This window comes from Spermophilus citellus, assembly GCF_964194105.1.
Source record: "Spermophilus citellus genome assembly, chromosome: 1".
NCBI classification, from domain to species: Eukaryota; Metazoa; Chordata; class Mammalia; order Rodentia; family Sciuridae; genus Spermophilus; species Spermophilus citellus.
In genome coordinates, this window is record NC_138182.1 from 122,478,584 (window position 1) to 122,496,288 (window position 17,705).

Genomic DNA, 17,705 nt, shown 5'->3' on the forward strand with positions numbered 1-17,705 from the left:
AGCAACTGGAGCAAATCTTATTGGCTCATCTTGGGTCACATGATCAGGTCATCAGGGTCAGCCAGGGACTGAAACAGAGTCAGCTCCCTGCCCTGCCGATGTGCCTAGACCCAAGGGTGGACATCAGGGATTCCCCAGTGGACATCAGGGAAATAGGCAGTAGGTGACAGAAAACCATAAATTGTCCTCTCTCCCTACAGGACGGGCAGAGTCTACTCTGCAGAGGGTGCTTCAGCCCAGACCATGAGTCTTTGCAAACAAGCCTTAGATGTGAGGACCACTTTGCCCTTTGCCATGTAACCTTTGACCTCTGTTGGTCAGAGGTCTGTTGTACCCCCAGGTCATGGCCATCAGTGAAGCCAGGGCCTCCCTCACACAAGGTAGCTAAAAATTTACTGATCTGGACCCTGGACTGGCACAGGGACCTGATGAGCTTCTACTTTCTGAGGCTTTCTGTGCAGTGGGGACGTATTACCCCAGTAGAGCCAGGTCAGGATGCTCCCAGGGGACCTCTTGCCACCTCTCACCAGTGGCCTTCTTAGAGGGCTGGCCTCCTGGTGGAGGTGCAACCTGAACCGGTCTTGACAGTGGACAGGGAGTTGGCCTCCACCTAGTGAGTAGGACATTCCCAGCAGGGCAGCTGGAGTCTGAGCTGGGCTTCTGCAGAGCAGGTGGGACACAGCCACTGCGTCACTCTGTCTACCAGGGAGCGCTGTCTGGGGTGGAGCGCCAGCTGCATCTGTAGCAGGAGCACACCTAGGGGAAGTCCCTGCATGGGGTCCAGGGAGGCCCTGCAGCCCCCTGCTGCCCCCATGCCGCACCACAGGGCAGTGGGCAGGCCAGGGCACAGGTGCAGCTGTCTGGAGGGCATCAGATCCATCACAGGGCGCAGCTGCCTCTTGGTCTGTGCCTTCCTCCCATCAGGCACAGAGAGGCCTGTCCCCAGTCGTTCAGCCAGCATCATGTCCTGTCTCAGTGGGAACAGGACTGAGAGCCTAGTTGTCCCAAGCTCTCGAGAGTGTGACAGTCCCCAGCGCACCTTTTGGAGGGTTTTCTTCTGTCACTCTGGGGGCGGGCATGGGGCTTTCAGGACCCGTTCTTCCTCAGCAGGCAGCCTGGCCCTGCTGGGCGAGTCCCAGAGACCCGGCCAATACCAGCCTGAGGCTCTGGGGCCACATCTGTCCCCAAACTGCCTTTCCTTGAGTCAGACGCGCTCTCCTCCCAGACGGCCCTTCTGAGATGGGAGGTGCCACCAGCCCTCGGTGCTCCCTGGAGGGAAGTCTTTGTCCCCTGGAAGTCTTCGTCCCTGCCTTAGTGAGGGCGCAGAGCTAAGCTAACTCATGGTCGTCTTTTTCCACCCGCTGTGTGATTCCTTCTTTCTGAAACAGCAAGAGACCTGATGGCCTTGGGCAGTGGCGTCTGGACGCACAGCCAGGCCTTGCTGTGGCTCCCTGGCAGCTTCTCTTCCCCTGGGTGGCGGCTGACCAAGCCAGTGAAGCACGTTTTGAAATTCTGCTCTTCTGTTGCAAGAGCTGCTTTTCGAGTGCTCGGAAGCCCTAGGGGCCAGTGGCCACGTGCTGGAGGGTGCAGACGAGGCCAGCCCCTGGCTCCCCAGCCACACTCACCTGGGCCAGAGCGAGTCGGAACAAGCCGAGGGTGGCTTCCCAAGACCAGTCCCTGGGGGGGATTCTGGATGGGCACTCAGGGGAGCCCCAGTCTGGGAGTAGTCGTCTGGGTGCATGGGTAGGGAGCTGTGCATTCTTCAAAAACACGTTTCTCCCGATGGTGTATCCGCACTATCTCCACAAACAGATCTGCAGAGGGAAAAGCACTTAGAGCAGCAGGACCCACAGGTCTGCAGGCCCTGCCCTCGAGGCCAGCGGATCCCTGTGCCCTGCCCACAGGCTAGGGCCTGGAACTGACCTCAGTTCCGCTGGGTTTCATGTTCATATGACCCTCTGAGGCCACCTCAGAGTGACCTCGGGGAAAGCGAATGGGCCTCAGCAGAGGTGCTGGGCCGGCTGCACCCCTGCTGCACCCCGTGACCCTGGGAAGGCCACTGCCCTCTCTGCTCCCCTCGCCCTCACCTGCGACTTGGGACCTAGGGTCCGTTTCCTGGGCTTGCTGCAAAAGTCAGATGAACTCGTGTGTGAGTTGCTCATCGACGGCTGCCCGGTGTAGCAGTGGTCACTGAGTACCATTCTGTGTGAGTGATCTGAATATTATTCATCAGGGTTACTTGGCAACATCTCTTGAAGCTGCTGCCCCCAAACTTGTCTCTGTTGCAATCATTCATTAGCCATTTTTAAAAATTAATCAACTTTATGTTTTAGAATTGCTTTAGGTTCATAGCAAAGTCTACTGGAAAGTGCAGAGCATTCCTATATCCCTGCCCACCCCCCACAGTGTCCCCACTATCAGTATCTGGTTCTCCCAATTTTTATTGAGTTCCTACTATGTGCTGGTGTTGAAGAGATCTTGAACTCCAGAGAGGAAGCCTGCCTCTTCCAGACAGGGCCCTGAGTGGCCTCACCAGTCTCTGAAGGACAGTGGACCAAGTATTACCCCGTCACCACGCAGGACAGAATAGGGCCAATGATTGAAAGCTACAAGTAAAACCACAGGCTACAGGGCTGGGAGGGTTTGCCCAGCACCCCTGAGGCCCTGCATGCTGCCCTCGGCACAGGGAAAAACCCACAGCTGAGGTGTCGAGCCAGGCTGCTGGCCAAGCCCGTACCTCCCGGCAGCCCTGCGATGCCCTGCCAGGCCGAGGCTGGCCACCTCTCCGGGGCCGGGTGTTAAACAGCTCAGAAGGGCAGGAACCCAGCCTGAGAAAACCAACCAGCTTCTTCATAACTGTCTCATAGCACCAAGGGTGGGGCGGTAACCATGGCACGTGAGTGTCAATCTCTGGCCCTTCTGCCTTGTTGGCCACTGCCTGGGCAGATTTCTTCCTGGATATTAATGTCCATGCTCAAGGTGTGCCCTGAGGACTCCATGAGGGCGTGTGTGTGTGTGTGTGTGAGTGTGTGTGTGTGTATGAGTGTGTGTGTGTATGTGAGTGTATGTGGTGCTGGGGATTGAACCCAGGGCCTCACGAATGCTAGGCAAGCACGCTACCACTGAGCCACGTGGCCAGGCAGGGCCTGAAGACCTAGTGCATGCCTGGCTAGGCCTGATGCTCAGCGGAGCCTTCTGTTCCACCTGGGGAACTGCTGTTCCTTCCAGAAGGCCTGCAATTAACTAACCTCATTTCTCCCCGACTTTTCCAAGTTTCTTTGATTCTATCAGAGAGACAGATCTGGAGAGGCGGAGTGACCTTTTCCTTGAAACGCAAGGACAGGCACATTTTTCACCTGCCAAACATTACTTTGGGAGGCTCAGGACTCCCTCACCGTCTGCTTTGACTTCTTGACCCATGTACTAGTCAGGATAGCTCAGGATATGCTGCTATAACAAGTGACCTCACGAGACAACTGGGCATATTGTTGGATCTTACTCCAGCAACATGGCCATCAGAGGTGTTGGGGACTCTGGACCCTCCCTTCAGGACCCCAGCTGGCAGAGAAGTCATTCTCAGGAGTGTGGCCAGTCCCCCTGGCAGAGAGAAACAGAAAATGGTAAATAGGTACCAGTTATGAATCTCCATCTTTGCACAGAGGGAATCAGTGGCAGACCCTTGGGTTTGGGATACTGGGTGAGGTGATCCACATTCACGCCTCAGGGCATTGAAAGGCTTCCATGTGTCACAGTCTGTCCCCATTCCTGCTTCTCCCCTCCCTTCCCATGGTGCCTCCAACACCACCTGCAGTTACCAGTGTACAGCTCAGTCTCCTCCAGACTCTGTGTCTTCACTGCAGTCCCCACGCGTCCAGCCCAGCCAGGCCCGATACTGTCTGCTGAGCCACTGGGCAGCTCTTGGGTCCAGCGGACATGATCATAGACCTAACCAGTCCTGTTGTGGTTTGTTCTTCAACACAACCTAGCCGCTCTAGGAAGCAGGATGATTCCCGTCCCTGAAATTCTGGGGCCTCTGAGGGTGCTGTTTGCATGTCCTTCAAATCCAAGGGCAAGAAGCCCCAGGGAAACCAAGAAAGGTCCTGCAGCCCCGAGCCTTCACAGACTGCAGCTTGGACGTAAAGAATGGTTTGGGGGCCCCAGACCAGCTGGAGTGGCCTTCTCCATGGGGTCTGAAAAGCTGGCAGAGCAAACTCTGGGTATCACGTAGTTCCTTTGAAAGGTCAGAGGCACACGGATTGTGCTCCAAGAGGTCTGAGGATTGGTGTTCTCTACCTTCAGATGCAGATGTTGGACAAGTTTCCCATGGAAGGAGGGCAGAAGGACCCCAAGCAGCGCATCATCCCCTTTCTGCCAGGTAGGCCACCTGCACCATTGGAGGGGATGCCGGGGCCACAGAGCAGCTCCAGGACTCTCAGGGCAGCTCACAAGCTCCTCCTCCGTCATCGGGGAACACTGTCCCACTGACCAGAGTGCCCGGGACACGGGCCCCACACACTGTTTCCTAGGCCCACGACTGGGCCTCATGTCCACCTCCAAATGGGAATGGCCAACGGCGCTGCCCTGGAGCGCAGCTCCCTGCTTGGCTGCCGGGCTCTTTTCTGCTCCGCATCGCAGACGCAGCTCAGCAGCCCTGAGCGACCCCATTCACCCCTCACAGCTCAGCAGGCGGCATCCAGGCTGGCTCCTGGGTTCTCTGTTTAGGGCCTTAGGAGGCCAACGTCCAGGTGTCAGCTGGGCTGAGGCATGACCTGGTGTCTGGGGAACACACAGCCCACCTCGGTCACCTTGTGGCACATCCCGCTTGCCTGTGGGCTGTCTGCTGACCCTCGGTGTCTGCCCATGCTCGTTGGGCCCACCACAGGGCAGCGAGTCTTTGCTGTGCTTCAGATCCCTTAGACGTCCTCGTCTGCCAGTTGGAGAGCGCTGTCCGCCTAGAGGGCTCGCGCCATTTATTGACTGTCCAAGACGGGCCAATTGCTAGACACCTTCAGTTCCCAGCCACCCTGCAGGGCAGGCATTCCTGAGCCCAGAGCACAGATGAGGAAACTGAGGCTCAGAAGAGGGCAGAGCTGGGGTTCAGATGCAGGTGGGCCTGGCTGGCCCCGCAGGTCACACCTACACTTGGGCCACCTGGCCCCACTCCCAGGACCCCCTACTCAAATCCTGGGCTCAAGAGACCTTGCTCCATCTTCAGCCTCCCAGTGGCTAGGGCTACAGGCCACCGTGGGGCTTCACCTCCGCTGAGTGACAGCCGTTGAGTTTTCTCTTCATTCACAAGTTAGAGCTGATAAAGGGACTTCAGTGATGGGACAGGAGGTGTAAATGCATGGAGGTGGCCAGGGGACATTGGCCAGGGGTCATTGACTCGTGATTGTTTCTACACACAGATGGTCAGCAGCGGTCACCCCCCAGTCACAGGGGTTACAGCTAAAGGGCTGCATAGGTCTCCTTCCTATTTCAGACGAGGAAACTGCCACTGGGTCACATGAGCATCTGTCCTCCCGACCCTCCGTTCAGAAAGCCAGTGGTCTTCAGAGGCCAGCAGCCTGGGCAGGTGTAGAGACAGGGCTAGACGGCAGCATTGCCTGAAGCTCACACGTCTAGTCCCACCCGACCCTGGGGAAGCCCACGGAGCAGGCGCATCTGACCGACAGGCCTCCAGCCTGTGGCTTAGAGCAGGGCCACGCCCGCTGGGCCTCAGTTTCCACTGCTTTAAGGCTGAGCCTTGGCTTCACGAGGCTCAACTCGTGGCTGGGGTAGGTTCTCTGTAGACAGGGTCCTGGGACATTCCTTAGGGGTTCTCTGGCTGCCTGTGTTGGGGCTACCCTTAAGTGACCAAGACCTTGAGTGATAAGTAACTTTCAAGTTAAACGGGGCTCTGAATACAGGGATTTCTTCAAGAAAGGAAAGGAAAGAGTCAGCGCTTTTTTTCCTGCATGAAAGGCAAAAGCAGCTCTGGAAAAGCTCCCCAAGAAGAGGACTGGCCTGGCCCCCAGCTGGCCCTCTCCCAGCTCTAGAGCTTTGGTGGTTACGTAACCCTGTCCCACCCAAGAATTAGCCAAGACACTGCTCTCCACGACTTGGCCCCTTTGTCCCCACTCAAGGCACCCCTTGTAGCTTGCAGAGGTCCCCTTGGGCCCCAGAACCCTGGCACGTCCCTTCTGAGCCCATCTCCTGCTCCTCCCAGAGGCCCGGGCCCAGGGCAGGGGAGCACAGTCCCCTCTCCTTGGGGTCACTTTCTGTGCAGACTGCCATGTCAGCAGGACAGAGGCCAGTCTCATGTGAGCACAAAGGCAGGGGGAGGGGCCAGCCCCAGTTTCCATCCCAGCAGGAGCCCAGAGCCAACTTGGCAGAGGAGGCCGCTTGAAAAATAAGAAGTACAGTTTGGCTTCCTCCACCAAGTGAGCGAGCGGAGTCCTCGCCCCAGAACACCCTTTCCACGCCAGCGAGGCAGCAGGCGCCCCTCCTCCCAGAGCCACAAGGAGGCAGCAGGGGCCGCTGCCCCTCAGGCCCTCCACCAGGGAGGTGCTGGCCCAGGAGGCTCTGGCCGCAGGGCCCTGCCCCTGTCCTACACGCCACTCTGCTGTGGGGAAGGGCCCTTGGCTTGCCAGAGGCTGGGCTTTAAGCAGTCGGGGGCAGAGGAAGATCACATGCTCTTAATTGCAAAGTGCCGCGCAGCGTATTCCAGACTGCTTCAAAGAAAGAAAAACCAGTCATGAGTCCTTTGTGCACACCTACTAAGGGCTAGCCCAGTGCCGGGAGTGTCCTAGACCAAGTGTCCTTCCAAGAACAAGGGCTGCTTTCCCATCTTACAGAGGAGACAGAGGCTCTGAGAGGACCACACTCCTCAAGGCCTCAGCAGCAGAGGCTGGGATGGGCCTGTGGCCTCCCCAGCAGGCCCTGTCCCATGCCCTTGCTGGGGCTGGAGTGGAGCTTTGGTCCTGGGTCACACACCCAGGGGACCCTGGAGGTACCTGGGGTTTCTGTCCTGAGCCGTGGGTAGATCCTCAGCCCTGAGTAGTTGTTGTTGTGGTGGTTTTCTTTTTTGTAGCTGTGATGGACACAGTACCTTCATTTTATTCATTCATTTTTATGTGGTGCTGAGGGTCCAGCCCAGGGCCTCACACGTGCGAGCCAAGCGCTCTGCCGCTGAGCCCCTGCCCCAGCCCCACCTGGAGTTCCTAAGTGGTCAGTGACCTGGGGACGAGCTTGCTTTTCTCCAGGGGCCAGCAGTGGCCCCGTGCTGATTGTCAGGGTCTGAGCCTGTGCACAAGCTGTCAGCGAGAGGCCTGGTCACCGCCCTCTCCGTCCCCTGAGCCACAGTGTGGGCCAAAATGGAGCCACACTCTTTGTGTCCCCCCCCTGCCTGGAGACACACGGGAGGGCACTTGCCACGCAGGTTCCCCACACGGTCCTGGTTTCTCCCAAAGGTGGGGACACTCCTAGGGGTTCTGGATGGCAGGAATCCCACCCACGGGGACCCGTGAGATGGGGAGTGGGTCCTCGGTGGTCACAGTGAGGGCCCCGGCTGGGCCTGGGTCTGAGCCTAGGGTACTGGACCTTCTGCAGGGCAGGGGCCTGAGGAAGCCACCACGACTCTGTGCCCCCTGTCCCTAGGAGACAGGCCCTCAGGACCCTTCCACACATTTCCTCCTGAGTTCTCTCCAGGAGGCACAGGTGTGCCAGGGAGGCGCAGGAGCATGAAAGAGTGTGAAGTTTGGGGACCGGGAGGTGAGACAGAGGGGGATGGTGGGGAGGGGCTGGATTGTCAGGTTGCACAGCCCTGGGCCGTTCCCTGGGCTGTCCCCTGGGCCGCTCGCCCAGGTCACGGTCCTTGGTCAGCACAGATGGGGGCCTCCTTCACGGCTGCCCCCGTCTCCCTCTATCAAAACTCGCTGAGGTGAGGCCCCGAGAGACAGGTGCTGCGTCAGGGACAGGGAGGCTGAGAGGCTGGTCCACAGGACAGAGTAGGAAGATGGCCAAAGACCATGGGGCAGAGAGGAGAGGCTGGGGGGCCCGGGGACCGCAGGGACAACTTCCCCACGTTCTGCGGCACAGAAGGACCTGCACGTCTCAAAAACGCTGGTGGAGGGGACCTTGACACTCCCAGGGCAGGTGTCTGGGGTGGTCAGTGGGCCAGGGACCTGCTCTGTCCCCAGTTCATCTGCATGTGTGGAAATGTCACACCGTCCCCATAAGCATGTGTAGTTACCACGTGTCGATAAAAAAATGTGTTTAAAAACTTCCTCAAAACTTCCTGTTGACCCGTTTCCCCAGTCCCGTACCAGAGCTGCGAATGGGGCGTTGGGGACACTCATGGGGTTACCAAGCCAGGTCAAGCACAGACAGGCAGCCCCCGCAGCCCACCCAGGACACCCTCTGGGCTGCGCGGCACCTCACAGCTGCCTGATGCTCAGCACGCTCTCCCCTCCTGCAGGTAAGATCCTGTTCCGGAGAAGCCACGTCCGGGATGTGGCCGTCAAGCGCCTGGTACCAATTGACGAGTACTGCAAGGTAAGGCTGAGAGCACATGGCCAGTTTAGTTTGTTTTTCTTTTCTGGCTACAAGATACTCGTTATGAAAATTTTTGTACAATTGGAAGAAATGTAAAGTAACTAGAGGGAAAAATCACCCATGATCCCTCAGCCCAGAAGAATCTATCAAGGGTTTTATGTGCGTCTGTGCCATCTTTCCTTTGTGTGAGTGACTCTTTGCGATGTTGAGACCATCCTGTGTGTATACTTTTTTTCTGCTCTTCATCTGTTTACTTTGTGACATAAGAATTTCCTCATATAATAGAAATCCCCTTGAGCCTACTTTTAATGACTGCCTAGTATTCTACTGTGTGTGAATGTTTGAGAAGTTGTTCAGCCAGCCCTGCTGTCAGGTGGTACAACTGCTTTCCTGTCCCTTGAATATTTGAAACAAGTGCCTGCCTTAGGTTGTATTTCATTTAATTAGAAGCTGTGGTCAGGAAAGAAATATTGAAATCACACACACACACATATATACATACATACACATACATATAATATATATGTATGTGTATATATAATATGGAACATGTATAATATGTATTAATGGATGATATAAATATTTATATTTCATGTGTGTAGTTTCTCTGAGTTTTCACTTCTTCGGGTTAAATAGCTTTAAGAGTAGAAATAAGCAAGAGATGCCTTAAAAATGGAGGGCTGATGATTTCTACCTTAGATGGGTAACAAAGTGAGTATGTTGACCCTCACCACCCCCACCTCCTACTGAAGGGGCAGGCCAGTGTAAGCACACAAGAAAGGAAAGAAAGGCATCTGGGTTGGAAGAAAGAGTACAATTGCCATGACCCACAGGTGGTGCGAGTCTCTATGTAGATAATCAAGAGATCCATGCAAAACACACAACTAGGAAATGAGCCTGGTAAAACCCAGGATACAAGATGAACATACAGAACTCGCTTGCATTTATATGATCTACAAATGAACAATCCAGAAATGGAATTAAGAAAACAATTCCACTCATAATAGCATCAAGAAAGAATAAAATACAGGGCTGGGGCTGTGGCTCAGAGGTGGAGCACTCACCTGGCATGCGTGGGGTGCTGGGTTCGATCCTCAGCACACACATAGAAGTAAAATAAAGGTATTGTGTTCACCTACAACTAAAAAAAGTAATAAATGTTTAAAAAAATACTCAGGAATAACATTCAACAAAAAGAAGTGCAGGATTTTACACTGAAACTACAAAGCATTGCCAAGGGAAGTCAAAGAAGGTCTAAACTAGTGGACAGGCATCCCATATTCATGGATTGGGAGACTCAGCGTTGAGGCACTTCTCCCCAAACGGATCTCTGTGTTGACTGTGATTCCTCTTGAAATCCTAGTAGGGTTTGTTTGTTTTTGTTTTGTGTTTTTTTTTTTTTTTTTCCTTTTTAGAATTGACAAGCTGATGCTTAAGGGCAGTTAGAGGAGCCATGCTGGCCATTTCCAGAGCTCCTACACGCTGCAGTATTGGAGATGCCTGGTACTGACGCTGGGGTGGCACATAGATCAGGGCAACAGCACTGAGGGTCAGAAATGAGCTCACGCAAAATAGTATGCTGTCCGCATTCAGTGAAGATGCCAAGATGATTCGGTGGGAAGGGATCAGCAGTCTTTTTATACACAGTTGGGACAGCTGTGTTTACATTAGTTTCCTAGGGATGCGTAACAAAGTGTCCCAGACAGTGTGGCTTGAACAATAGAAATCTGTGTCCTCGCGGATCTGGAGGCCGGAATTCGGAGCAGCAGGGCTTCCCAGGGCTGCTCCCTTTGGCCTGCAGACAGCCTCGTCTCCTCCCTGTGACTTCAGGGAACCTTTCTCGGCACTGTCCATGCCCTGATCTCTCTTCTTGTAAAGATGCTAGTTACCTTGGGCCGCAGGCCATCCTCAATGACTCAGATCACCTCTTTAGAGGCCCTGTCCATCTCCAGGTGAGTCGCCTCCCAGGCCATGGGGACTGGGGGGGAGAGCGTCAGAGATAAGGAAACTGGACCCCTGCCCCCACCATGTGCAGAAATCAACTCAGATAAATCTAAGAGCTCCCAGGAGGAACCCTCCATGACCATGGATAGGGAAAGAATTTTTTGATAAGACAGCAAGAGTATCAGGCCTAAAAGAAAAATTGATCAAATTGAACTTCACCAAATCCACTTAAAACTTTTTTTTTGCTTCAAAAGATGCCATAAGACAATGGAAAGGCTTGCCCTCAGTGTCTGGTAAGAGACACTGAGAATGCACCAAGATCTCAAGGGCAAAGGGCAACCCAGTTTTAAAATGGGGAGAAGACTTTCCTCTTACCTAAGAGACATCGGGGTGACTATAAGACCATGCAGGCCAGCCTGGTCAGTCATCAGGGCAATGCGGACAACACCAGGCCGTGCCAGGCAGCCCGAGCAGTGGCCACAGCAGCAGGGCAGCGGGCGTGGATGGGGACGCAGACCCTGGAACCCTCATCCTGGAGAGGAAAAGCCGCTTGGGAAAACCCTTGGCAAGCCCCTCTGCCCCTCCTGGGCATGTGCTCCAGAGCATGGAGACCTAACGGCAAAGCTTGGGTGCGAATGCTTGTAGCGACCGCGGCTTATGGTAGCCAGACCCTGGGAGCAGCCTGCACGCCCATCAGCGGGAGAGTGGACAGAAGAGTGTGGGGTCCATGCTGCAGAATGTGCACGCTCGCATGTCAAACAGCGAAGAGCAGTGATGGGCGCCCCAACCCAACGGATCACCCAAGCACCAGGCTGAGCAGAAGCCGGAGGCGAGACGCAGACTGTGTGGTTCCGTGGTTAGTGAAATGTGCAGCGAAGGCAGATCCGCAGGACAGAACAGACCTGGCCTCCTGGCCCTGGGCAGTGGGGTAGAGATGGAGGGCAGATTAGGCTGGAGGAGAGGCTGGGGCAACAGGAGGCCCCAAGGCTGGGTGGAGGTGACGACCGCACAACTCTGCCATCACCAGATGTCACCAAGTTGATTGTGCATTTATAATGGGTACGTTTTATGGTCTATAAATCATACTGCAATAAATCTTTTTAAACATTTAACAAGGGGCCTGGTGGGGACCAATGACTGCCCCTCCACCCAGCAGGGGACATTGAGGAAGGACAGACAATCACTCCCGAGGGTCTGTCTTGGCGGGGCCTGACCTCGCCTTGTCCCTCCACCAACGCTGATGAGATTTTACTACTGTGCAGAAGAGGAGATGGAGGTCAGAAAGGTTACTGACAGTCACAGCCACTCCTACACCCTGCTGGTCACCTTCCAGGTGGCTAAGGAAGTGCAGGGGCAGGGGGTGGGGATGTTCAGCATGTGCTCGGAGCAGAGCCGGGCCGTGGGTGGTTCATGTGTCCCCCAGAGACTCCAGAGTTGGAAGGGTGGTCCCCGGTGTGTTGGTGTGCAGGGGTAAGCCTTTGAGAAGGGGGCCTGGTGCAAGATAACCAGGTCCTGGGGACCCTAGGAAGGGGTGAGTGCTGGTCTCAAAGGGAGACGAGTTCTCTGAGAGCAGCTTGTTACAAAGCGAGGCTGCCCCACCCACTGGGCCCCTTCTACACACAGCTGGCTCCTTTCCACTTCTCCATCACGTCCTGATGCAGCAACAGGCTCTCGCCAGGATGCTGGCACCATGCTGTTTGGACCCTCCAGCCACCAAAATTGTGAGCCAAATGAACCTCTTCACCTTATAAAGTACCCAGCCTCAGGTATTTTGCTATAGTATTATGAAAAAGACTGACACAAGCAGATGATTCAGATTCGTCTCTCTCATGTGTATCCTTAAAAAGGGGTGGGGGTGGGGACAGGGAGAGTCATCCACCTCAAGGATGTCTTTGCTTGCCTTCCAACTTTCAGAGGAAAATTCGCGTCTTCACTTTGTCCTTTTCTAAACCTCTGAAGCCTGAAGTTCCCACTCTGGAGACAGCCCTCCTTGCTCAGGCCCTGTGGGGTTGCCTCACCCAGCTGGGAAGCAGCAGTCGCCCCTCAGCCCAGCTTCCCCGGCGCACGCTCTCCAGAGTCAGGCTCCCTTCCTACCCAGGGGGCCCAAGCCTCCGGGGATTGGATGTTGGAAAGGAAATTTGAGATCCTTAAGCAATAAGGGGAAGCAACAGCTGTGTGCAGCTGTCTGGTACCTGGAAGAACCAGAGATCATCGGGATTGGCCATAGAAGAGACAGCTTGTGTCACGGGAGCCACATGGAAATGTGCAGCCCTGCCAGTAGGAATCGCAAGAGAGAGCAGATATCCGGGGATTGGAGCTGGCCGCATTCCCTGGGGCCTGCCCGCCTAGAGGGAGTGGAAATATGCCTTTTGTCACCAGATCTGCCATCCTTCCCAGGCTCCGCAGGATGGTCCTGGCGTTCGGGTGTCTGCTGGTGACTCGCTCTGAGCCAACTGAAGCCAGTCTGGTCCCAGGGCTCACTTCACAGCGGTAGACGTGGACACGCCCAAAGGTGCAGGTGGATGGGGCAATGTGTCCCAAACTTGCCCCGCATGTGCACACAGCACACTTCCTGCTCCACCAGGCAGACGCTCCCCCGGCAGGACGTTGGCACCCGGCAGAGGAGACACTGGCCTGGAGCTGAGGACCAGCAACAGGCCTCACGCACCTTCTAACACAGCAAAGACCACTTTGTGGGTCACCAAAGAAAGACGGGATTCCTCAGTAGAGGGGCACCCAGGTGGGAAAAGTCAGTGACAAGGACTGACCTCCCTCGCGTCCCACGTGGTATCATTTATAAAGTCCTGACAATGTGAGGCAGCACCATAAAGAATTTATACACAGGACAGTATCTTCGTCAACTCTAGGGACAGGGGGATTTCCAAAGATGCAAAATGTACCAACTGCTAAAGACTGGTTTATTTGACCCCATTACATTTAAGAACTTCTGCTCATCAAAAGTCCCAACGAGAACCTGACTCTGCTGCGGGCTGCCCCGCGCACTGGCCGCTCGGGCTGTCCTGGGAGCATTAAAATACCCACCGTCTGTGTGATGCCACTTGGCATAAACAGTTCCTGGAGGCAGACACAGGACCAGCTAATCCTAACCCCGGGCTGATAAGAGGCCAGTTCAGGGTCCTAGGCCCAGGGCCCGGTTCTGAAGGATATGTGTGTGACATGGGCTGCCCACAGTGACCTCAGCAAGCAGGACTCTCTCTCATCCCCACATCCGTGGGGGACAGGGTTCCTTCTGGAACCTCGGAGCTCTGTCAACCCCAGGACGCCTCACGGTGCGCAGAGGTCACGTCGGAGGATCAGCCAGCCCGCGACACCAGAGGGTGGCCTTGCTCACATGGCACTGCCTTTCACTGGTGCCTTGGTGTGTTTCCTGGTGCAGATTGGGTTTGGCTGTTCGTCCCAAGGACAGCCCAAGACCAGAGGAGATTCGGCACTGTCCCGAGGTCTCCATGGGCCTCCCTGTCCCACCCTTCGCTGGTCCCCTTGCTCTTCTGCCTTCTCCAACAAGAGCACCCGGGACCGTCCAAGCCCAGACACCCACCTCGGAGCTCACACCCACACCCACCTGCCGCCCTCCAGCAGGCCCCGTGCCAGGGCCAGGTCTCCCCCTCGTGCTGCTCATCCAGCCTGGTGTCATGGGTGTGCCCAGTGTTATGGAGGGATGCAGGGAAGGCACGCAGCCTCCACGTCTGCCCTCTGTGGGTTTGAGGTAGAGGCTGGAATCGGCCAGGCCTGGTCCTTCTCGTCCAGATCACCTCCTCAGAGCCTCTGCTTCCCCGGCTGCCCAGGGTGACATAGGGAGACCGTGCGTTCAGGAACCAGCGGTGCCGAGCCACCCTCAGGAGAGCAGGGATCTCAGCGTGTGGAGGCCACACCACACTCCAGCATGTCATCAGCCCCTTCGTCATGGGCCTGCAGAGGAAGGGGAGACCCACGGGGCAGGGCACAGGCAGCAGCTCGTCCTGGACAGGAGAATGACACTGGCCGCCGGTACCAGGACAAGGAGGAGGCTCAGAAGTAGGAGGGACCTGTCCTGGGACTCTGCCTCTAGCCTGGGACAGGTCAGCCCTGGGGAGAGGCTGCAGAGAGGAGCTACTTAATGGCCAATAAAAATATCAGCAAGCCCTTTAGGTCATCATCCTCCACCTGAGAAGGACGAAGAGTGGATAGTGACAGGCCAGGTGCCCAGTGTCACTTCACATCTTTCCACTCTAAACCTGGGGCAGGTCACACGCAGGGAATTTGGCAAAGTTAGAGCCTGTGACTCTGACCACATAGGGTCAGCAGCCCAGCGTCCATCAATGGGTGAGAAGCAGCACGGGGCATCCACAGACAGCAGGGCAGCGGCAGCCCCAGGAGACAGGATCTCACGTGCTGCAGCAGGGGTGACCCCCGATGGTGGACATGCTGAAGGAAATCAGCTGGACAGAGAAGGACAGGTTCTGTGCATCCCTCCAAGGACGGGCCCCAGGGAATTCACAGCCGGTGGAGAGGGCGGGGATAGGGGGTGCTGCTGTTCCATGGCTGAAGTTTTTGTTTTGCAGGATGAGAAGAGTTCTGGGGACAGGAGGTGGTGGCTGTGTCACAATAAGAATGTGCTAATGTCCCTGAATGCACAGTGGGGAAGATGGCAGGTTCCAACCCTGTGTCTTGCACAACTAAACATTTCTGATTGGAGGAGAAAATCACATAGGGTCAAAGTACCCCCAAGCCCTGTGTGAGGTGCCTGTTAGAGATCTCCAGCCCCTCTCCGAGTGGCCCCTCTGCGCCTAGGCCCCCTGCAGGTAGTGCACTTGGGCGTGGGACGGTGGGCTTTTAAGGGATGTTAGAAAACACTGGCACGTCTCCACCCCAGACAGCAGAGTGACACATCTCCACCCCAGACAGCAGAGTGACACATCTCCACCCCAGACAGCAGAGTGACACGTCCCCACCCCAGACTCATGGCCAGGGTGTATGAAAGGAACCAAGAAGCAAGACCTTCTAGGGCAGAGCAGAGAGCCACCTCACTGCAGAGCCACCACTAGCAGGGTGACAGGGCTGGCTAGGTCACCTGTGATGTGTGTGGGGAGGGGCACTGGGAATTGGGCCCAGGGCCTCACACATGCTGGGAGACCCTCACCCCCAAGCTACCTGCGGCTATCTGTGCAATTTAAATCATGCGTATGCGTGTGCAATGCCCCCCACAGGCTGTGATAAGATGTGCACGCCCCAGCTCCACTGCACACAGACCTGTGTCCCCATCTTCCCCATCCAGGACCTGGGCCAGAGGGGCTTCAGTCAGTGCTGGTTAGACTGAGCTGCTTATCAGGAGGCCTTAGTTTCAGATCCTTCATGGACAGGACATACACTGCACTTCTCTCCCATGTGGCAGAGAACCTTGCACAGTGCCGGGCCCACAGGACATGCCCGGCGACACACTGAATGGAACCTGTTGGTGGAAAAACCAGGATGACGATGCCCAGTCCCACGCTGTGCCCTCCTTGTGCAGCCCCCTTGCAGGTGCCCTTGAGGCTTCTTCCTGTCCTCATGTGGCAGAGTGACATGGAGTTAGCCAGTGGGGGACCCGGGATGAGGCAGCCCTCCGTCGGCCTGGACACCTCCATCGAGCCTCTATCCACATTCTGAAGTAGCCCCTCGAGTAATGCTCCAGTCGGGGAGTTCCAGCACACGCACACACATATTAGAAGCTGCCTGATGTCCACCTGTAGGCAACCCGGTGTCTGCACAGCGGATACCCAGTATCCAGTACCCACGGTCTAGATGCCAGGTGCACTGTTAGTGACAGCATCTCTTACAAACTGGTACGCAGGGTGTGGTCGGATACTGTGTGAATGTGCCCATACACTTTGTCCAGATGTGCCCACTATTCCTCTGGGCACATATGCACATACACTGTGTGTGTTTCTTAACCCAAAATACCAGCATCACCACTTGACAAAATGCACAGGCCCTGCCCCCGACCTGCTGAGTCAGGACCTCGGGGCAGGGGCCACCAGGTGATCCCGAGACCTCCGTGTGCAGCCTCGCCGCACCTGCTTCCTTCAGACCCCCTTCTCTCCTCTGCAGGCCCTGATCCAGCTGCCCCCCTACATCTCTCAGTGTGATGAGGTGCTGCAGTTCTTTGAGACAAGACCCGAGGACCTGAATCCCCCCAAAGAGTAAGTTGGTCTGTGAGCCCCCTACATCCTGCCCTACCTGCCCTGCTGGTCCAGCCAGCCTGGGGGGAAGTAATGTCCAGCCAGATTTCACTGATTCTTCCCTGCAAGGCATGGCCCCAGGGGGCCTCGCAGTCACTGTGAGGGTCACACTGGTCCCCTTTGGCAGGTGAAGGAAGCTGGCAGGTTCTTGTAATCCCATAATGCTCTGCAGCACTTGCCAAAGTGTGTTGGGACCCAGTGGATGGTGGCCCTGTGTGGCAGTGACTCTGGCCGGGTCACCTCACCTCACTGAAGAGCCAGGTGTGCTCAGGAACTGCAGGCCTGGCCCTTCCCCAAAGTGCTTGGGACCAGGAGTGTTGGGAATCAGGTTTCCTCAGATCCTGTGGCGTCACCTGTTCCCAGGGTGGGCAGCTGTGCTGACTTTGCCTGGAGCAGGAGGCTGGCTGGGTCCCTGGCGGCTTGGCACTGCCTGGCTCGGGGCGCAGCTTCCCCTGCTCTTCCTCCTGTTGTTCATGGTGCTGGGATCTTCTTCAGAGCCGTAACGGGGAAGGGATTGATCTGCTGGTTTGCTCCAAGTCTCCAGGCGGAGTTGGGTCCCCAAGAAGCTGATCGGGAGCCCTTCCAGGAAGGCTAAGGAGGGGACTCTCATTGACTGGGCCTTCCAGATAGGACCCCTTCCCCCAAGTCTCTGAGCAGAGGCCAGGGTGGACAGAGACCAGCGTGGACAGCGTCCGCTCATTCAGATGCGTTCGTTACTCAAACTTGCCCACAGCTGCCGTGCAGCCTCGGGTTGTGCTGAGGTCTGGTGAGCGCTGCTAGAAGGAAGAAAGGGTCAAGCTGGCTGACAGCTTGACCTCAGGTTGGTCTCAGGAAGGGGAACCCACTGAGACACCCACATAAAACACAAAGTACAGCCTAGGCTGGAGGAAGACCGCAGAGCAGTCGACAGCTTCCCGAAGGAGCATCACCTGGTCCCAGGAGGCTTCCTGGAGAGAAGGATTCAGAGTCTGGCACCCCTTCCACCTGTGTGACCTTGGGCAGGTGACT

The 17,705-nt window shown here is 56.1% G+C and overlaps 1 protein-coding gene across 1 annotated transcript in view; it reads left to right on the plus strand.

Annotated features, from left to right (window-relative positions):
• Positions 1-17,705, plus strand: part of SH3PXD2B (SH3 and PX domains 2B) — a 75,064-nt gene that overhangs the window by 26,943 nt on the left and 30,416 nt on the right. The window contains exons 3-5 of the mRNA XM_081303887.1: positions 4,300-4,375; positions 8,459-8,535; positions 16,567-16,658. Of these exons, the coding sequence (XP_081160013.1) occupies positions 4,300-4,375; positions 8,459-8,535; positions 16,567-16,658 (245 nt within the window). The remainder of the gene's footprint in view (positions 1-4,299; positions 4,376-8,458; positions 8,536-16,566; positions 16,659-17,705) is intronic.